The sequence below is a fragment of the Electrophorus electricus genome, chromosome 4 (assembly GCF_041902795.1).
Source record: "Electrophorus electricus isolate QZ-2024a chromosome 4, ASM4190279v1, whole genome shotgun sequence".
Taxonomy (NCBI): Eukaryota; Metazoa; Chordata; class Actinopteri; order Gymnotiformes; family Gymnotidae; genus Electrophorus; species Electrophorus electricus.
Genome location: NC_137500.1, coordinates 29,590,684 through 29,612,819, shown reverse-complemented (window position 1 = coordinate 29,612,819; position 22,136 = coordinate 29,590,684). Strand labels below are relative to the sequence as shown.

Genomic DNA, 22,136 nt, shown 5'->3' with positions numbered 1-22,136 from the left:
TATGAAGAAACTTCCTAATACATGTCATGACAATATTAAAGCATACAATGTGAGAAAAATTACATGAAACACCCCTGTAAATAAAAGTCCCAAACAAGTCAAGCCACTGTTCACATGACAGGTAATCAAACATGTTTTCATGTCTGTGTCAATCTTAAAAATAACAGGCATAACAGGTTGTCTAAGTAAGGTGTGGTAATCCTGTGTTTGTAATATTTAGCATTTAGTGGTAATAATGTTCACTGGTACAGTGTGTTTTACAAAAACTTTTTGGACAAACTGTTTAACAAAAAGTTTCATTGTACAGAGAATTTGATTATTATATATGTTATACATCATATTTTGTATTAACAGAAAATGACAGATATGAATATAAGCATACATATAATAATGATTTGAAAGTATACAATTGATCATAAATTTAAAGCAAAAAGGAATAAAATATGTCTGTAATTATATAGAAATTTTGTCTTTGTAATTGACTTCAAGATTTCTTTCATTTAGCAAATGTGACTGGTAACCAGTGTATGCCATACTTAATAATAAAGCATCATAATGGAATGCAGTTTTTAATCACATAACAAGCTTTGTTAACACACACTGTACTAGTACACATTATTGAATATAAACAGAGATACCAATACAAGACATAAACTATGAAGAAACTACCCAACATGTCATGACAATAATAAAATATAAAATGAGAGAAAGAAATAGCATGAAACATGCCCATAACTAAGACTCACAAACAGGTCAAGCCACTTTTCACATGACAGGTAACCAAACACATTTTAGTTTCAGGGTCAACCCTAAAAATAACACAACATAACAAATATTTGCATAACAGGTTATCTAAGAAAGGTGTGGCAATTTTTTATTTGTATGTAATATTTAGTATTTAGTAGTAATAATGTTCACTGTTACAGTGTGTTTTACAAAAACTTTAAAACAATTCCATAGACTGGAACCAAAGTTTCAGCTGCCTAGAAGACACACACACACACACACACACACACACACACAAACACACACACATACACACATACATACATGTGCTTTTAACGTTACATAAATTCCCAAGCCTAAACTTATTATCCTGATCAAATGTTTATTCCTAAACACAACTAGGGCTGCAAATCTAAATAAAAGTTAGTATAGGTGACATGTGCACTCACTTGAGTGTGTGCACATGCACACTCTCACACACACAAAGATGTTTACTATTTATGGTGCATCAGAGTTTTTCTCTGTGATGTCTGAGGCACTGATTAGATCTAAAGAGCCAACAACTATGGAAATCCCTAAACCTGGCATGTGAATTTACCAGTTGTGGACTAGCAATACACTTTAGCAGTGATTACTGCATAAATTAAAGGAAAATACTGTGTGTAAAAGGTCAATACCATGTGCATCTAAACTAGCTCTAAACCTAGCAACCTATCAGTAGCATCAATCTCTACAAAATCAACAAATATGTTTCTGATATTTTAGCAATCAATGTCTTCAGATGAGCATGGTTTTATTTCCAACATACAAAGAGAAACCAATAAAGAAAATTATGCTGTTTACAAAGAGTTGACTGAAAAGAGACACATTCACAGGATGAAGAATGAAACATATCATGCATTTGTGTCACGATCAGTCCCTTCCATCTTCCGTATTTTCCTTGTCTTCAGTTTAGCTCCGTTCCATAGTTTCGTTTTGTCCTCACATTGATTGCTTACACCTGGTCCCTCATTTCTAGTTCATGTATTTAAACTCTGTTGTGTGCCTTGGTCGTGGTTGTTCATTGTTTGGATGCTTGACTGTTTCATGCGTTTGAATTATTGTTTGAATGTGTTTCATTACGGTTGTTTCTTTGTACTCCGTGCCTTTGTGTTTATCTTAGCCTTCGTGTTTCCTAGCCTTAGTTATAGCCTGCTTCCCCGTTTGCCTTCGTGTGTGTCTGTTTTTTTTGTTTAGTCATGTACCCTCATACTCTCTGTGTCAGCTCTATGACCCTGGACTGCCTAAACGACTCTTGGATTTTGGATTTGCCCATAATAAATCTCGCTCCTCTCCGCACATGCGTCCTCCTCCTTACTGCTCAACGTTACAATTTGACACAAAAACCATGCAGCTTTACTTCTAAAAAAGTAGATGATGAGAATATGAGGTGTGGAATAATGTCTTTCCCAGATGTGATTCTTCAGTTAAGCAACAGAAATATACTACAGGTACATGAGGTGCGTGCATCTAAAGGTTGAGGTTCACTTTCAGGAAAACATGACTGATTGACCGGGGACAGCTGCTCACCCTACAGGTCTTTAAGATGACAAAAACATCTTTTATACCAAAGCTCCACATGTGCAAAAAAAGACATTCAAAATTACATAAAAAGTACCAAAATCAAGGAACATAATCTCTGCAATCATAAGAGATCAGTGTACATACTTCAGTTCTAATCTCATATTAGCAGCAAATCAGTTTTTATGAAAACTGAACACTTTTCAGGCATTAAAGCAGGCCATGAAACACTAAAGCAATGCGAACTCCTCACAGTTGACCCCTGAGTGCCTCAAAGTTTCACCTTCCCAGCTAGAGAGCTAAAGGGGTAGAGGCGTGAGAAACGGCCCAGGGTCCAAACAGGAAACACATTCCTGTAGGATGTGTAACTAATGGCACAGCTCTTGTTGAACACACCAGCAATGTTCTCCTGCAAAGGTCAAGAAGGGTCTGGATTATGTAAATTTTTTTCATTTTAAAAGAACAGTAGACTGACAGTGGAGACTACAAATCTTAATGCATAAATAAACTAATGGAAAAACACAGCTCACCTGTGGCCAGTCTCCATTGGGAAGCTGCTTGTCAATCAAAACTTGTATCCCACGCTCTATGACTTTGTGGTCAGGGTACCTACAGTATGAATAAAGGAATGAAGGACTTTATACGCAGTGGATAAATATGAATTTTTAATTAAAAAAAATAAAATTCTGATTAATAAAAAGAAAATCTTAAATCAATCAATGAGCATGCTTAAACAAATGTACTTGGGGGATGGTGAATACCTGACAGCCATCAGACCCAGAAGAGCCCAGCAGGTGTTGTGTATTTGTGAGTTTCTGCTCTGTACATAGCGGCGCTGTTCACATGACTCAAAATCCTCTCCCCAGCCACCATCTCCCATCTGCTTAGAGAGCAGGAAGTCACAGGCCTGCCTCACCTCAGCACACACCAGTCTGCAGCACGAAGAACAGGAAAAGCCAGTACGACAGCTTGACTGACTCATGAACTGACCAGAAAGAGCCGACTTTTCACGTGGTTTATGGGTCTGTAACGTACCCATCATACCCATCCTGGAAAATATGTCCCATACATGCAAACGCTTCCAGTCCAAACCAGACTCCATATGTAAAGCACACGCCCCAAGACCTGCAAGGACAGACACAAAAGTAAAAGGAAAGGCACATATTCACATATATTATGTGTTTAGTCAAAAAGGCATTTTGATTTTGTTTTCTTTGTAATATATGTAATACATTACAGAATGCTACATTACAGTAATCAAAGAAAAAAAATCAATAAATCAATCAGTCCCTTTCTAAGCTTCTATAATTTTCAGGTCTCAAATTAGTACTGAAGCTCTGCCTACCCTTCCCATGAGCCATCAGGTCTTTGCACCCGTCTACAGTAGTTGAGCCCTTGCTGAAGAGTACTCCTATAATAAACACATTAGAGCTCAACACCTGGCATGCTTTGAATGTACTAATAAGTGCTGTGACCGGTTTACTGAAATAGTACCTGATCTCTGGGGCTCTGTGCTCAGGATAAACATGGTGGAAATGCTGTAGAGCCTGCATCACGGCTGAAGTGCACTCCACATAGGTATAGTCAATCATGATATCACCTGTCACACGGCACAAAGTAGTTAAATACAAAACTGAGCAAGAAAAACAGCTGCATCAGTACCTCACTGAAAATGTAACAAGAGGTCCCTAAAACCATGCAAAAAATACAGTGTGATATATTCGTAATTACTTAAATAGGCATAGATTTTCAAAAGGGTTGAGTTAAAAACAATCTCGCATTCTATTAACAAACTCTCACCAAACACTTCTGAAGGGTTCAGGAGCTCTAACAGCTTTCCTCCACGCTTGGTCTCGTATGTGGCAAAACCACCATCAGTGTTTCTCATGCTAAGAAGCTATAATAAGAGAGAGAGAGTTTGACTCGATGTCATAAATTGTACGTTGCGCAGAGGGGTTTTCTGAGGGCCGTACCACATCGACCGCATCAAAGAGCCTTTGTGGAGGTATGGCCTCAGTGATGAACCTGCACTGCTCCTGCAGTAACAGCACTGACTTGAGCCCCTCCGCTGTGCAGTCAGCCACGATCCAGCCACAGTCCCGTGTGCTGAAGGGGAAACCTCCCTGATTCACACACACAAAAAGCAGAAGCAGGGATACACACACACACACACACACACACACACACACACACACACACACACACACATGCACATGTTTTAAGTCATTTAAAAGTTCCAAATTCAGATAATGAATTAACATTAAATGCATGCTTACAGTACCTTGTTCATTTGTCTGTAGTATCTCTCATATTCTGGAGGGTTCTCTTTAATCTGAAATAATGAAATCAGGTCTTGGATTCCACAAAGCTCTAAAATGCAACTATGGAACACAGTGAGGAAAGTCTGTGCTGCTCCTACCTGAGTTAGATTAAAGAACTGGTGGGTCTTCTTCAGGCACTGTGTAAAGCGGGGGTGGTCCTGGGCATGTGCCTGCACATGAAAACATCAATGGCAAAACACCTAGGGATACTCAATAATACCCAGGGATACTCAGTAACACCCAGGGCTTCTCAATAACACCCAGGGATACTCAATAACATCCAGGGATACTCAATAGCACACAGGGATACTCAACAACACCCAGGGATACTCAACAACACCTAGGGATACGCAATAACACCCAGGGGAACACTAAAACACAATGGTCTGGATTTTATTTTATTTGCAATTTAATGAATGGTTTACATATGTGACAAACTTTGATTGATTTGATTTGACTATTTAATAAATGAATATTTAAATACCTCAGACACGTTTTCATACCTCGAGAAATGCTTGTACTGCAAAAGCAGTATCCCATAGTTGGGATCCATTGGTTCCCTGGAGGAAAATCATAGCAGATTTTTAAAAAGAATGAGACACAATTCCCAACAAAACCATACGATGAATGAAATGATCTTATCTGACCTATGGCAGCCAAAAGCACTGCAGTGGTAAGTGCATAATACACCTGTCATAACTATTTGATGGACTAAGAACATTTCCAGGAATCTTTCTTACCTAAACCCAGTCCTGACCTGATCACTTTCAATTGTTTACTGTGTGACAATAAAAGCTGTATGTATGAACATTTGGTGAATCAGACACTCACCTGCATCTTCATGCCATCAAGACCTAACCTGGGAAGGGACAGGTGACTTTGTATAAGTCTTTATGTTATTAAATATACTTCTATTATGACATTAAAGAGTGCTTTCTACACATCTGAGTGGAAAGGTACATGGGAATCTTCAGATCACAAATGTCCAATTGTCACTCAAATGTCACTAACCAAAGGTAGTCTGGGATCCTAGCTACATGCTCCTGGAAGACTGCTGATGAGGGTCCATCAACATACCAGCGCACCAACATGTTAATGGTCTTTGAGATCTGAGGATACAGCCAGAATATAAACTGTGCTTTCATGGTGGGTATTTACTAACAATAATTAAATTTCAACTTTGCTGCAAAGTAAACAACAAAGCAAAACCCAAACAGCCCCCCCCCAAAAAAAACACAACAAAATGATGGTATAAAGAAGCATTGGTTCATGTTCAAGTCAAAGCTTTAAAACCAAAAGTTGACAACTCATCAGGCCACAGCCTTAAATGCAAGAGGCAGCAAATGGCATATATGTATTCAAATTCTTTTGTTTGCATTCAATGAAATAAATTTTACTGAAGATAACTGTATTGCTCAAGAGTCTCCAACAGCTGGATCCAAATTCCTTGTGCATGTCAGTATACTTGGCCTATAAACCTGATTCTGACTGTTAACAGTGGAAACCAATCGGTTTACAACAAAAATGTGGTTATTGTATCTTTACAAATTCTTGATCACGGCATTAAAGGCAAAATGTGAAAGATGCTTGTCGGGTAACTTACCGGCCCAATACTAATGCACTTGGTAAAGCGATCGTCTGCTTTAATGTGATCAAACAGCTCTTTGACTGCTTTCTCTCTCAATGTAGTACTGTGGTGAGCCTCATATATGTTCATGATCACTGAGAAATAGAGATTAGCTGGCACATTTTGCTGACTGTAAACAACAAAAAAGATACAAACAAAAATATACACTTACTGTAGGCAACAGTGAGGAGGGTGCTGTGGGGGGTGTACATATCACAGGATGCAATGTTGTTCCTTTGAGCTGGCCAGTTAATACTTGAATAGTCCTGGACATACAACTCCTATAAATAAATAGCATACATTGTAAAATACTGTAAAACAATACTTAGAAATTTAACTAATGTACATGTCGAAATGTGCAATCCAGTAATGATATATGATGACAGGTATGTCTGAATAGAAACCAAATAATATTCCAATGACCCCTCCGACCATTTATATAAGAGTTCACCTTATATGTAAACCTTCCATGTGTTTCAGTTGAAATCAATGTTTCAATTGAACATGTTTAGTTAGTTTTCTCAAATGGGCTGAGAAAACCATTGAGGTGTTCTTCATTTAGTTATAAATCACATGCTAATCTCAATTATAAAAACTGAATGTGGGCATAAAAATATATGTCAAAGAAGTCTGGAAGGACCCCAGGACACCCAACATTAATGGCCATTACAAGCCTCACTTAAAGGATGAGTGTTATTCTAGGACTCCCTCTATTGGTTTAAGTTTGTATTGTACCTGTCTCAGGCTATGCACTAGCAAGTCTTCTTGGGCAGAAAGTCTAACAGCATAACAGTAGCTCATTGGAAGGTACACCTGCCTGCAGTGACACCACAGTGTGGATGGATGTGCAGGCATCCAAGCTGGAAACAGCCTGATTGATAACACAGACTTGAAATGGAATACATTCATTTAAAAATGAGGGAAATCATCAAAAATTATGGCCTGTATTGAAATGTTTGTGTACCACATCTCTGGAAAGAGTGTGTTCATTCCATCCCAACTGTACACATTCAAGATGGCCAACCAGAATTTTCCCCAAGATGGTATACCTACAGCGCCTCCTGTAAAAGGACTGGAATTCAGTAACAGTGGAAGACTAGAGTGGAGTCACATCTGCATCTCACTCACTTAAATAACAGCTCACTGTGCATTTGTACTTCTTAAGTGTTAAGCACAGACCTTTACTGTGCAAGTTGTTCCTTGCCCGCACCATATCTGGGTCATCAGGCAAAACTCCCAGGATTCTCAGTGTCGTGTAACTTAGGGCTGTACCAAACACAGTAGAGTTGTCTTCAACATGCCTGGAAAGTTAATCATAGAGGCAGGTTGTTGTTTTTTTTTAAATAGACCCCTTTGTGGGTTTTTTATGTTGTCACTGACATGGTGTATTTCATATTTGTGATAATAGACCTTTAATATGTTTAGATCAAATAGATAGAATTGATCATTTCCACTAACTGCACAGAAGATTTTATTATTTATGACAAAGAATACTGACTAAACTTGTTTCATTTTCCTGGAAAATTACTTGCCATGATCTCCTTTAACCATTTGATTACACGTATTGAATCATGTCAAACTTACAGTCCCCAGCCTCCATCTGGCAGCTGCACAGAACGCAGATACCTCACCATTTCTTTTTTCCAGGCCTCTGGCAGAGAGATCTTAGCAACATGGCAGGTTATGAGAAGGCCTGCAAAATGCAGATTCACTTATATGATAAGATGTTCCAAGGAAATAAAATAACTGTCGCTCGTACCTTCCTGCTTATTTGTGCTAAAGACATTTTTATGTGAAGAACTGCACTGTACCTGGAAGCAGAAAAAGTGGTCCACCATAGTCACCAGTCCAGTGTCCGTCCTCAGCCTGGAGACGGCTGTAAAACTCCATACCTTTGAGTGCAGCCTCGATAGCTGTCAGAGCAGCAGGGGAAGCTGGCATGAACTCCCTCTATGGGGGCATAACCGTTGGGTGAGTATTATTACATAAAAGTTTAAATAACACAATCAAAGCTCACTATCATTTTTTTTTAATCGGAGCTAATTAAGCAGACAGCATTGCTGTATTATATTATTAATATATTGTATACACTAATATGAAGTTGAATGAATTTAAAACGTCTCTTGAGTTTGTTCGACTTTGAAATTAGGTTGCTCTGACTTCTTTAACGTCTCATTCTATTTCATTACTTTAAAAATACGATGAGGATTTTTTTTGTGTGTGTGTGGTTTATTATTCACATACTGCAGTTATGCAGTGGCAATTTTAAATCAACTGGTGCACATTTATTACAAGCTGTACTCGTTGTTGTTTACCGTGTCCAGACCCAGGCAGTGAGCCTCCAGCATCGTTTGTTTCCTCTCCACGCTCTCTTCATCCTCCAGATATTTCCATGTTTGTCGCCCCTCGACGCTAGACAACCTCCATCGTGTTAGGGCCGTCGCTGGATCAGTCTTATAGGGTCCTCCCCTTCTCCGCAGACACCTGGAGTGTTTGGGTAATGCACTGGGACTTAGGTTTTACTAAGAACGTGTAATAAAGAAACCATAACGCAGGCCGATAAAGTAACATGGAAAGTGAAGTTAGTAATAAAAAACATGAAAAAGCTACCCCAGTGATACTCTAATTCCAGTACATTACACAAGCACACAAATGTCCTCAGGATCTAACCCATACGTATTCTAAAATCGCATTTCAATAAATCTGTCCTATGCGCTGAAATATACTTACGTCCCCTCACTCATATTGTCACTTTATGATTAAACCTCTCTAAAAGTTGAAATATATGCGTCAAATTTCGTCCGACACCGACGATCCTCCCTCTACGAGGATTTTTTTTTAACGTAGTTCTCTACATTAGTCATTTATGCAACCTTCGTCCACGAAAATACACCATAAAACTAAATTCCCCACAACCCTCAGCGACGCCTTCCGAGCCATCTTCTGCGTGGAGTGATAGTACCATAGGACGGCTCGTCCAACTATCCTTTAGGAAGGTGGGGAAATGGGCGTGGTATTCAAATAATTTGCAGTCGCTGCCACAACGCAGAGCAATTTCAATCTTTCTAGAATGGTTACAAGCTTTCAGTATATAACTTTATTGCTTTCCCAAAAGTGGGCAGAAGGCAAAAATACAGCTCACACATTTCTGTACTATAAATAAAACACAATAAAAAGCATTCTACACTCGCATATAAACATAAATATCAGCAAATAAATCAACTCATGTGCCAGGCACATTACTTTGAACCATAACAAATGTTAAAGTACAAATGGCAGCTGATTTTTTTTTTAATTACAACTACCATGATATACAAAACTAAAAGGGAAAAAAAGTTATTTTTAAAGGCCAATGTATTGCATCAAAACTTAATACATACATTAAAAATCCTTTCAAAACAATCCAACACTGGCTATTAAGCAACTATAATACCACAGAAAGTATTAAGAGATAGGAGCACATTGCTCAGTCTTCTATGATTTCCAACAGGCTGTTTATCTTGAGACTGCATGCCATCTCTTCCTCTTGATTGATTAATATCAACCTTTCAAGCTCCTCCAGCCGTTGTGTCAGAGACAGAGGTGCATGTTTTCTGCAAGTGGCAGGAACCTTTTCAGCAGGGTCATCGGTTTCAATCCCCTGCAAAAGTAGGTAGACAAACAGACACACACACACACACACACACACACAGAGTTTGTGCAAAAACACCTGTGTCTCGTCACACTTTAAATGCAAAACTAAATAAAATGGAGTTATTCTTCAAACAGCTAAAGATCAAAACCAGTCCATGATTTCTTTGAGTTGTTTTTTTTTTTCTTTTTACATAAAAATGTTTTTTGTAAAAACTCATGTTTCAGCTCATACAGAGACAAACTGCAATAGATTTTACACTATTAAAAACACTTCCCAGAACTCAACTTCAATGACAAGTACCTTCAATCACAAACACAGTAGGACTGCCTACTGCAGCAAGAAAAATAAATAAAATGTAAAATCAGGTCTGAGATTACCTGTTTTAGAGAGGCAGCAGACACAATAGGGCGGCGGCTGGGAGCCAAAAATTCAGGCACAGACAGCAGCGTGGAAGGGATGAAGAGAGGCATGGAGACAGAGTCTAGGGGATCCTGTGCCAACCAGCGCTCCAGCTGCTGCTCAAATCTGAACACACATCAGAAGGTTCAGCACACTGGTCCAGAGGAGACAGCTTTACCTGTTTCCAAGCTCAACAAACCAGGGATTAGGTCTACTTTTATCTTCACTTTCAAGGCATCCATCAACATGCAACACAGCTGTTAGAAACTGTTAAGGGTCAGACTGAAGTGTTTCACTAACCGCTGGTTATGAGCCTTCTCCAACTGGATGCTAGAAAGCAGATGGTGGGGCAGCAGCTCCTGAGTGGAGAGAGTACGAGTGATGTCCAGCACAGAAGGGCTCTCCTCGGCCTCCGGTTGACTCTGGAACAACCTTTGCCTGGGCAACTGTGCAGCTGGGGTCAGAGTCTTGAGCCTTGAGCTCACCTTTGACCTGGAAGAAAACCTAATTGAAAGCTCAAATAAGGAATTTATGCAAAATTATCTCTATATTGGATAAATAATGGAGTATAAAGGACAAGCCAGCCCATATTTTTGTTTTTATTTTTCGTCATTTGTTGTATGGTTGCATTAGTTGAATAATCAAGATCTATGGACCTTTTTCACCCTCTACTTCTCTGAGCCTTCCCAGAGATTGATCAAATCACTCTGAGCTATCTGGCTACACAATGACCTGAGAAATGTCTTATTTGCAGGAAAAGTGCCAGGTTTAATCCATGAATGTAAACAAAACAGAATAGCATGACACTGAGGGTTCTTTTCCCTTAAACGATATTTCCTCCCAGCATGCCTGTACCAGAGAAACAAGAACTAGAAAAAGCTGATTACTGAGTTGGAAACGTGGGACTCGGGACTGAAGAGTTACGTGCATCTACAGCCTGTGATTCTTACCCATCTGCATGCTGCCGTTTCTCCATGTGAGTGCCTTTTACAGCTGCTACCCAACTCTCTGGAGGAAGGAAGTCCTTAAGCTGGTCTTTGTAATAGTACACCCAGATATCGCCACTGTCAGTGAAGGAATCTATAACAGACATAGAAAGCCAAGTTGACCACAGTCCCCAAAACAAAAAGCTGTGGAAAATGTAACTACATAGACACATATCAGAGAACATGAACAAAATTCTGAAAATCCCCATGAATGACACACTCACCCTTTGCATTTGGAGTCTCTGGTAGATTCCAGTCTTTCAGCCGATGCTCTATGCAGAGGAATAAGATGTCATCCCAGGGTATGTGATTAAAGGAAGGCCTGTCTTTCTCATCATCGACCTCCTCATCACTGGCTAGACGTTGCTGTTGGGCAAGCACTCTGGCTAGCAAGTGCTCCAGGCGAGACATGAGGAGGGGCTGGCTCTGGGCAGAGCTAGGGATCTGGGATACATACTGAAATATGTATGCACATAGACAGGGCCACGAAGCTGGTGGAAGAGAGACATTTGTTTAATTATTTACAAAGGATTTTCAAAATTACAAGTGACGTGGCACTGCTTTAATATATGAAATACCTAAGGCACACCTAGAAACTGAAAGTCAGAAGAAACTTTCATCAGTGCAACAGACATACTGTTTGGAGGGGGCCGGTCCCACTCAGGGATCTGCAGGCTGAGAATGGCCCTTTTCAGCCAGGCCAGATGCTGTGGAGAATTCCACTCCAGGTGTGGCACCAGCTCTTTGTTCTCAGGTAGAGAGAACTCAGGCGGGGGCCAGGAGAGGCTGGCCAGCTGCTCAGAGCTGACCATGCCTGCTAGATAGGCCAGCACACTATTATACAGGCGAATGATGGCTGCTGGCTCCTGGCATGGGAAACCAGCCTGGAGCCGCTCCTGCTTGTCATGACCGAACCTGGCGTGGAATTCGCGGCACAGCCCTGCTTCTACAAACTGGAGCAGGGGCTGGCAAGAGAGGACAGTAGAGGCTGGAGAGTGGGCTACCAGCCAGCGCACGGCCTCGCCAATCTGATGGAGATCAATAAAACAACAGCTGTATTTTTTACTCAAACAAAATCTCGTTTGTCTTCATACAGTCTTTTCTGAGCTATATGTGATCAAATCACTACAACACAACAAGCTGGAGATGAAAAAGAAGGCTATGGATTAGCATGCTGACTTCCAGGCATTTCATGTGTATTATATGGGATGCTGCATGACACACAGTAAGAGTCAACCCTCTGAAGGGACACTTTACAGATGAAAAATCATCATCATATTGCATATTTTGACTTCTTTTGATTCTGGTCTCTGTACCAAAGCTGCTTGTGTTAGATTGGGGGCTTAGTAACATGATGGGACTGACCTGATGGGATCCCTGCAGGTCAGTGATGTTCCCCGCAACATGGATAAAGATGTATTCTGAGATTAGCCCATCATTAACTAGGGTCTTCAACATAAGAACTATAGGACAAAGGAGAGAAAAACTAATGACATGGTCATAAAGCTCATGAGTTTGTAAGTCACAAATATTCAGGAAAATGTGGATTTGAATATTGATAAAATGAGAGATAAACAGAAAAATAGTGATGACTTTGTAATAACACCATTGTATATGTACACAGCTGCCACTACCTTCCTCTAGCTTCTCTTCAGTAATTTGTCCTTCCAGCTGGCCAGGTATAAGCAGCACCAGGGGAAGTGCTGTGTTCCAGCAACTAGCTTGCTGCACCTGCTTCAGCTGGAGAAGAGCAGAGAGCAAGGGCACATCTCCGTCAGCTTCCCCCAGGCCAGGATGGCCTCTGCTGGACAGCGGTGGCAGCAGCATGAGCAGGGCACTGGTTCCCAGAAGATCCTTTCCCTCCTCCAGCTGACTCTGGCCCTCCTCGCTCAGAGGACCATGGCTCACCTGCAAGGAGATGGGGAGAGAACATCAAGACTAAACTTGAGAGAACTAAATTCCAACATCCTTTTACAGGACCTCTATGCAATAGAAGGTTTTGTTAAACACACCACAATGCCATACTCACAGCATTTATTACTGCAAAAGACAAAAACCCAATAACCCAAAATATAACCAAAAACTGATAAATCTAATAAATACATTAATTAACAGATCACTTATTACATGGAGAGCTCAACTGTACTCAGAAATAAAACCATTGCATTCAACATCTGAGAATTTGAAATAAATAATTATAAAAATACATGTATAGAGAAAGAAAACATAACTGGTACAGTACAGACCCAGTCTAACAGTAATGCTGAACAGTTAGACAAAGACATGAATGTTTGCGGTACTGTGTTGGGTTGTCAGCAGAGGGAGTCACCTTTATGCAGAGGTGAACTCTGTGGGTCTTCAGTCCTGTATCTCTCAGGCTGTTGCTGATGAGCAGTGTCTGCATGCTCCCTTCCACCTTTGCTGCACTCTCCTCCCTCCTCACTGCACCACCCAGCTTCACTTCCAGCCAGTGTTTTAGGGTGCTGCAGCACAGCCATCAAAAAGTGTTTTTTGTGAAGGATTTCCCAATTCCAAACTTTTTCCAAATGTTTTTCCAACACAATTCCAAACTTTTTTTTTTTTTTTTTTTTAATCTGTAAAATCTCATGAAAATTGACTCAAAAGACAGCTAAAATGACTGATTTTGCTAATTTGACAAAACATGATGGTCCAGACACTTAGGACAAAGTGTTGCCATGCAGTCTTTCTCACACCTGTCAGCAAAGCTCATGTCATCATCCTGGTCACTGGGAAGCAGAAGAGCCGCTTTCCAGAAGATTCTGTCAGGTGGATTGGGGGTGCTTTCAGCCACCAGCATGGGCAGGTCAAGAGGAGCCCAAATACGCTCACTGCACCAAAGAAAAACACACAAATCATTCAATCAGATCAACAATGAAGTGTGCACTGCACACTCAGACACATAGCCAAGTCCAAATTCTCTCACCTCAGTAACAAATTAAAGTAGAAGTCCACTCTCATCTGACGGATGCTGTCATTCCTTGTTTTTAGTAGACTGTAATTACAAAAAATAAAATGCATTTACCATAACACGCAGTTATGACTTTAATGGTGATACTGAGAATGTGAGCAGTGACAAATCCGGTGTGGTTACCTGGTGCAGGAGACGACCATGTTCCCTGCATTGCCCAGGTTGACAACGCCTCGTGCGAGGACGTCCTTGGAGTTGGGGGACGGAGCGCTGGGGGCCCAGGCCTTCAGCTTGAAGCGAGGGTCCACACAGCATGGGGCTGCAGGGAACCCACGCATCTGCCTTTTTAGCTGTCTGCGCACAGCTACCACATCACGCCACCTAAACATGCAAAAAACACAGAGTCCATTACACATGGAATAAATTCACAGCAGAAACTCTCAAAAACATATAAAAGCAGAAGAGACAACTCTGTGGAGAGGGGCACAAGTGCACTCTTCAGGACCACACATTAAACACATGAACTGACACAGCAATAAAAGTGTTTTATACCTTTTGATAAACTTGTGTATTCGCCGTAACTCCACTGCCAGCAAGTCTCTGGCTAGATGAGCGATCTCCTGTTCCAGTGCCTCCTCCACTAAGCTGTTACACACCTCCTCTGAGCAGTGGGCCACATATACAGCCTTCTCCTCCAGCGCACATCTATGGGGAAGACATTCGTTCTATATGTACTAAAAATGAACACCCATGTATGCATGCATGCATGCATGCATGTACACACATACATTAAAATTTCTGGATTAATTCCTGGTACTACATGCTTTTAAGATTGATCAATTTGTAGAGGGAGATCCATGTCTTGCTATTTGCAATAAGATATTTAATGCCTCTGAGCAAGTTTGGATTTTAACTGCATTGAAAATTGGACTGACTTTATTTCTGCATCGGCTGTTTCCCTGGTGCACTGTGTTAGGACCTCCTCGGTGATTTCAGCACAGAGATCTGAACTCAGCTCGTCCAGGAAGGCCTCATGTTCCAACCTCTGCCTGAAAACAAATGCATGAAGCAAACTTAGTCTTAATCCAAATATCGCAAATGTTCTGCATTCATGTCAACATTTTACATAATCCCACTGGTGCTTTTAGAGAAGTTGGCAGTTGTGTGGCACTTTCTTACTGCAATCCAAATAGAAACTAAAGAAATGTGGAAAAAAAAGCCTCTCAGTTGTTTGTGAGCCTGAACAAAGAGTCAGAGATTCAGACACCTGGCTTCCTCTAGCTTGCGTTTCTCCTCAGCAATCCTCTCCCTCTCAGCAGCTATCTCTGAAGCTGACAGGTCTCTGAGCATCTGAGTCACCACCTCGCAAACCACTGTCTCCAGTTCAGTCTCACTCACGCTGCAGTGTGCAAAGGCACAAAGATATGCCCACATTACAACAGGATGATGCATTAACAAACTATATACAAATAAATAAAAACACATTTTTATACATTATATATCTCTCAAATAATAACATACTGAAAAATACATTTCAGACCTCAGAGCTGCAGAGACATATTCAGCCCCAGCTTTGGCTATGTCTGCAACCTCAGCCTGCAAAACCTCCTCCACCACAGATTCCAGCTCATTCATTAGATCCTACAGGAGGCACAGGAGGATGCTAATTATCTTTACATATTCATCATGCATAAACTACACACAGCTGTCCTTAATCCTGTCCTTATCCCACCTTCTGAGTATTTCACCTGATTGGAGTAGGCTGGTTCGAGTTTTGGAGGGGGGGATGTGGGTCTGATAGGCTGGGGCTGTGCTATGGGCTGGAACGTGAGCTTTGGGTTCAGGGGCAGCCCAGGGACAACAAGCTGGGAAGGCTCCCCAGTCTGCTCCGTTTCTGTGGGCTGAGGGATTTCCACTACTGCAGGCGACTCTGCAAACAGACTAGGTTCTACCAGCAGTTTAGGTCTGAGATGAGATCTTGCATCTGTCGCACTCAGAGGCTTTGGAAGAACTTCCACTGTAGACACACAGCACAAGAGGAGACATGTAAACCACTCAGTATAGTCACATGACTAACCCCATTAGACTACTAAGCCTAGAGGAAGACCATGATGGTACAAGAGGCCTCATGCAACAACCAATTATATATACACAGATTCATTCCTAAATTGCTTGCATGACTGATTTAAGGGGACTGTTCGCATAGACCATTTTGCTCATATTTGGAATTTACAGATGGTTCAGATCTGTGCCCAAAGAAAAAAAAAAAAAGTCATGTATTGTCTAATAGACTGTTCAGCTGTATGGACTAATGAACTGAAATCAAAAATCACAACCTAAATCTCAAAACTTAAAGTTGTTCTTTCTATTGCTTTTTTAAATGACTGACACTTCTGGAACAGTGAGTTGGGGTGCACAGTCTTGGTGCCTAGTCAGTCGTCATAACATTCACACTTGGAAGAACTAAGCTCTTTATGTTGGTCGTTTATGACAATTTTTTGAAGTTTTGAGTGTTTAATGACTTGGCACAACCCAAACCACAGCACTAAACTCTTTTACAAGGAAAAAGTAGTATGATCAAGCAATTTAAGATAAGTATATGAAAATGCTCTTGCACAACCTTTTATTGCAGCTGGAGGTAGCTCAAAAGAAGCTCCCTCCCCTCTGTATTTGTTGTTCGAATCAAAGCTGCAGACTGGAATGTGCTGAGGGGGATTGGGTAGCGCTCCACCGTTCACAACCTCCCCTATCAGTACCGCCCTCTTCCTCTCGATGGCCATCGACTTCCTTTGGGGCAGGGGCAAGTCTGGCTCCTGATAGGCTGTACGACTCAGCTCGGCCATGCTGGAGAAATTACACATAAACACACACACGCGCACACACACACACAAAAGAGCCCAAAAAGCGTAAACTGTTATGTTTTTGATAAATATTCCAAGAACAGAAAAAAAGTAAATGTTAGTCCTTACCCATCAGTAACACTGAGTCCATACTGCTGCAGGAAGTCGGTGGCTTCAGAAGCATTGCGAAACATCAACGTTCGGACCAAGTCCTCCACGGGGAAGGTGGTGGACCTTTGAGAGCCCACAGTGTAGGCCATATTCAGGGCCTTCAGTGCAGTGTGCCTCACCTAACACCGCCCCCACACACAGAAAAAAAAAACTGCATTTTAGTTCTGATCAAATTGGACACCTTACCAAGAAAAACATTCCATTAGTGAAATCTTGGGTAAATATTCTTAGAGGATATGACTTGTTCTCTAAACAGCACACACCTGATTAAAGTATCTGTGAAGAATGCAACTGGCCAGATAAGATGCTGCTTTCACTAGCTTGAAGAATCTGACAAAGTTGTTGCTGTTGAGGGCTGCAAAGGCTTGTACTGCAAATTTCACTTCAGCTGAGTCACGGACTTCTTTATGAAACTGCTGCACTTCACTATAAGACAAAAAAAATTGTGTTTCTGTGATCACTGCATCACTCACAATTTGCATACAAACGTTACAGTCTGTAAGGCAATACTACACACTACTTGCACAAATACTAAACATAGTACAAGACCAAATGGCAACTCATTTCACTGCTAACCCAGAAACATACCGAAGAATATCTCCTTCATTGAGTTTGAGCAGCACACTGTACTGGCGGAACTCAGCCTCATGGGGGCAGTACACCTCCTTGGTGGCCAGGTCCTGATACATCTCCTTCAGACTCTGGAGGCACTTGGTCATGTTCTCATTATTAATCTTGGCATCGAAGGAAATCATTGGCTCCTGGCAGAGGTGGTGAGCACAGTGTATGTGAAAGCGAGTGCACTTCTCTATCAGCGATACTGTGATAGGGTCACACAGGTGCTGCTGCGTAATATCCTGTAAAAACATAAATCAAGAGTGTAGAAGAGAACCACAGGCATTAAGTGTGTTGCCTATAGTAACAAAAGCAATCTGAATAAAAAAGGGAATTGAAGCACTGGGGCACACCTTGCGAATTCCTCTGGTTCTGTTCCAAACAAAGTCATACCAGTCACGATAGTTGCCATCCCCCTGGTCCATTATCTGAGTAACCAGGTAGTCCATGGTCATGCTCAGCACTGGCAGGGGCCGCAGCTCATGAGGGAGAGGTTCCTCCTGATCAGCTGATGACCTGCTGTATTCTTTAATGGCAGCGTAATGGTCCACCTGGACAGTAGAGCATGGCTGATTTCACCAGTTTCCAAATGAGCACCAGTGTCACTGTTCAATGTTCAGAATTACACACTCATGAAGCTCTTTGGGCTATAAATTTAGAGAAAACAGTAGGGCCAGACCAAGTTAAGTAACAATAATAAAGACATTGTAAAACTACTGATGGTTAACATTTTGACTTGAAACCAAAAACAGTTTAAACAGAATTCCTCATTCAATATGAAATAAAATAAAGATTCCGACATGTGAGTGGAAGAGAACCGAAAGGAGAAACCTTTTCTGTGTCTGGAATAAGTTCAAAGATACTGAGTTGGTTGCGAGTTTCCCTCATATAACGCTCCTTTTCAGGGCACATATCAAGACATGTTCCCACAAACACTTTGGACATGTCCAAGTCTGTTCTCTTGGGTCTCACTACAAAGAGGAAAAAAAAGAATGGTTGCTACATTCATTTTACATTTTTGCAAGCAATAAAGGCAGTAATACATTCATTTAAGATAACAGCAGCGTGTCTGTACATTGTCGAAGGATCTTGTCTCTTTGTTCAAGAAGGCGGTATTTCTCTTCTGCTGTCTCAGCCTCCTGACCAATCAGATGCTGGAGGGATGAAGGAAGACTGATCATTGGGCGATCTAGGCTGTGGCCCTCTAAGGCCATTTCCTGTTGGTATTCACTATCAAACTGGAGTATTGTTGTCACAGAGGGTTTCTTGGCAGGAGACCTGAAAGAAGAAAACAAAACAGAGTCAGTAATAATGACCAGTGGGGCATGCCACAAAACTGAATATAAGTGTAAGCGAGTATTCTTAAAATACAGCTGAGCAGAAATGAAGAGAAACATTCTTAGGGAGGAGTACACGAGTACTTCAAACAGAGTAAGCAAGCATGCTAATTTGCAAAATGTGTGCTAATTAGATACAAGAATGGCAAATTTTTTTAAAAATTGGAGCAGGTACCCTTTAGGGAGAGAGATGGAACTGGTGACAGCTGGAGATCTGGGCAAAGATTTTCGCAGTGGAGTGAGCTGGGAGCCCACAGGCCTCGAGTCTCCTTCTACACCAACATCCTTGATCTCTGGAGCTCTCTCTGCTTTTTCGCTTGGACCTTAATGGGTAAATATAGCATAATTATTTTTGACTGTCAGATACAAAAATAGAGTTGGAAAACAAATATTTGATCAAGCAAATGTATCAGATGATCTGGTAATGAATCATCTGATTAAGTTAAGATCAATGCAGTCACTTACTTTGTTTCTTTCTTTGCCAAAATATTTGTATTTCAGTCCCTTGGATAATTTTACCCCTCTTTTTTGCCTTAACTGCTGTTGCCTGATAAAATCAGAAATCTATTAGTCCATGTATCATACAGCACGTCGTATATGGTATCAAATGTAACATACAATTTCTGTGACAAGAATCTAGAAAACATATTCTATTTTAAAAAAGGAGAAACTTACATGGTCATGGAAGTGTACAATGGCTACATTTTTTTGAAGTCTGCAATATATTCTGGCCACTTTTCCAAAGCGGCCAAAATGTTTTCCAATCATGCCTTTATTGTTGATGTGGGGGGGAACTCCCTTACACTGTATGACAGTAGTCTCAGAGGGAGAGAGACTAGCCAGGCTGTCAGTGCTCTCCCCATGTCGAGCTCTTCGGGCTGGGGTACTTCTCTCAGCTTCAGGCTTAAAAGCTTCAAAAACAAACAGACTGAGCCAAATATACTATGACACTTTATAGTCCTGACATAGCTATGGATTACGGGGTCAGTTCACAGCAATCTCCAGATTATAAATGGGCATGGTAGCTGTATCATATGCTTTAATAAATATGAATATAAAACAAAACCTCACCAGCTTTTTCTGCTTTCTCCAGAATGTTTCTAATGGGAACCTGAGCTCTAGGTGGGGTAGCAGACACATCTGCATCTGGAACTGGGGGATCTGGTCTGTCTTCTTCATTCCAGTTGAGGGGGCGGTCTTCTTTCCTAACTGACGTCTTCATCAAGCCACTTAAGGCATTCCGAAATAGCCCGCTAGCAGGTCCTCGATTCCGCAGGAGGGGCCGTTTTGATAGGTGCCTTGGGGCCTCTGCTCCACCTTGCACCTCCTCAATTTTGGAACTTTTTCCTTGACTGGAATTTGGGTCAACAGGCTCATCTTTTCGTTTCATGCCCTTCCCAAGACTTCCAAATTCTGGCTCTCCTGTGCTCTCCTCATCTCCTAATCTCTCAGCCTGACTCTGTCCATGCTTTGGCCCTCTAAATCCAAAGGGTGGCTGGCCAAAAGCAGTGCCAGTGCCACCAAACAGGGGCATCTTAGTCTCTGTCTGGGGCTGGAGGACCTTTGCTAAGAAGCTGAATGAGGAAGAACTGCTGGGAACCGTGGAGGGTTGAAGAGCACTAGTGCTGCTGCAATTGCTCGATGGGTTGGCAGGTTGTGAGAATGTGAATTGGAGACCATTTCCACCCAGTGTCTCTGTCTGGGAAATCTTGCCACTTGTAGCTGAGACAGAAGGGGCAGATCCAGGCTGAGAGAAGCTGAAGCCCAGAGTGCTTGGTTTTACACCTGTGAAAAGAGATACACCAGAGCCACCAGGTGCACTGCTGTCTGAACCACTCGCCGTTGGCTTGGGTAAACCCAAAGGCTCAGGAGCCGGCTGAGGGTTAGGAGGCTCTGGACTGACACTGAAAATTGGTTTGAAGACAGCCTCATTTGGTGGTTTAAAGCTAAACAATGTCTGTGTATTATTCTGACCACTCACAACAGAGCCTGATGTAGCAGTAGGCAAAGAAAAGGCAGAGGGCTGACCAAAAGATGACTGCCCAAAGCTGGGCTGAGTACCTCCTGTGCTGACAGAACTAGTGGCCAGCTGAGAGTTAGTGGAAGGAAGGCCAAATCCAGATGTGGGTTGTCCAAATACAGATGTTTGACCAAATGCTGATACCTGACCAAAGGCAGGAGTCTGGCTCTGCACGGTAGAAGGTGAAGGTGTTCCAAATCCAAGTGTCTCCTGACCTAAAGCTGGTTGTCCAAAACCCGGTGATTGAGCCATGGAAGAAAATGAGGACTGTCCTAGCCCACCACTTTGACCAAATGATGAAGTTTGGTTAAAGACAGATGTTTGCCCAGTTAGTTGACCAAAAATTGACTGCTGATTAAAAGCTGAAGGCTGGCCAAACGTTGATGGTTGCCCAAAGCTGATATTTTGGGTTGTGCTACTTGTGCCCTGCTGACCAAATGATTGAAATATGCCACTACTCTGACTGGTATTACTCGGTACTTGAAAGCCACTTTGTTGTCTGCCAAAAATATTAGACGAATTCATCTTGATGTTTAGTCTCGTGATCAAATTAACAATACTGGTTCACAATATGCACCGTGGGCTATAACTACACGAAGATGACCATGTTAATGTGACTCTTCGGACTGTAAACCTCGACAAATTGCTAACTTAGGTACTGTTGGATAGCTAGCTAGCTTGGTTAGCCATTTCTTTAGGATAGCTTGGTAGCAACGTTGTCTTTCTCACCACACCCTTCATAACACAATTTCCTACAAGGTAGACACTACAACACCAAATACGGATATTGTCCTTGGTTTGTCCACATCATATGTTGTAACAAAATAATTGTTATCGGTGAGGAAACAATGGAATATTCCCAATGTTGTTATCCTAGCTAGCTAGTTAAAAAGACCTACCGACACTTTCAATTCGTCGTCGTAATGGCGGGTGTGTTTCGTGATATTCAAAACTAACTACTGCCCCCTTTG

At 41.5% G+C, this 22,136-nt stretch overlaps 2 protein-coding genes across 6 annotated transcripts; both read right to left on the bottom strand.

Annotated features, from left to right (window-relative positions):
- Positions 1-1,502: 1,502 nt before the first annotated feature.
- LOC113567698 (lanosterol synthase (2,3-oxidosqualene-lanosterol cyclase)) lies at positions 1,503-9,160 on the bottom strand. Of its 2 annotated transcripts, XM_026995794.3 has the most exons (22): positions 8,965-9,160; positions 8,550-8,718; positions 8,046-8,184; positions 7,819-7,927; positions 7,414-7,535; positions 7,199-7,295; positions 6,970-7,105; positions 6,407-6,515; positions 6,211-6,329; positions 5,619-5,716; positions 5,439-5,466; positions 5,111-5,167; positions 4,706-4,777; positions 4,568-4,618; positions 4,260-4,409; positions 4,087-4,183; positions 3,781-3,886; positions 3,632-3,697; positions 3,322-3,411; positions 3,048-3,218; positions 2,817-2,895; positions 1,503-2,695 (listed from the first exon to the last, which is right to left on the bottom strand). In XM_026995794.3, exons 1-22 carry the CDS (start codon positions 8,976-8,978, stop codon positions 2,558-2,560), a joined length of 2,217 nt encoding a protein of 738 aa, XP_026851595.2. In that variant the 5' UTR covers positions 8,979-9,160; the 3' UTR covers positions 1,503-2,557. The 2 variants fall into 2 exon arrangements, with proteins under 2 accessions (XP_026851595.2, XP_081569300.1); XM_081713174.1 differs by lacking the exons at positions 1,503-2,695; positions 2,817-2,895 and having other exon boundaries at positions 3,048-3,166; positions 3,277-3,411.
- Positions 9,161-9,308: 148 nt separating this feature from the next.
- Positions 9,309-22,108, bottom strand: mcm3ap (minichromosome maintenance complex component 3 associated protein). 4 transcript variants are annotated; one of them, XM_081713170.1, is made up of 28 exons: positions 20,217-22,108; positions 19,821-20,056; positions 19,611-19,692; positions 19,321-19,468; positions 18,884-19,086; positions 18,640-18,779; positions 18,162-18,359; positions 17,782-18,050; positions 17,457-17,619; positions 17,152-17,312; positions 16,803-17,026; positions 15,931-16,199; positions 15,723-15,823; positions 15,450-15,581; positions 15,118-15,231; positions 14,735-14,887; positions 14,366-14,563; positions 14,198-14,266; positions 13,968-14,102; positions 13,583-13,736; positions 12,888-13,161; positions 12,619-12,716; positions 11,843-12,281; positions 11,478-11,744; positions 11,218-11,347; positions 10,568-10,771; positions 10,246-10,393; positions 9,309-9,874 (listed from the first exon to the last, which is right to left on the bottom strand). In XM_081713170.1, the coding sequence occupies exons 1-28, from the start codon at positions 21,688-21,690 to the stop codon at positions 9,701-9,703; spliced, it is 6,357 nt and encodes a 2,118-aa protein (XP_081569296.1). In that variant the 5' UTR covers positions 21,691-22,108; the 3' UTR covers positions 9,309-9,700. The 4 variants fall into 4 exon arrangements, with proteins under 4 accessions (XP_081569296.1, XP_081569297.1, XP_081569298.1 ...); XM_081713171.1 differs by having other exon boundaries at positions 10,568-10,759; XM_081713172.1 differs by having other exon boundaries at positions 10,568-10,759; positions 11,891-12,281.
- Positions 22,109-22,136: the final 28 nt, after the last annotated feature.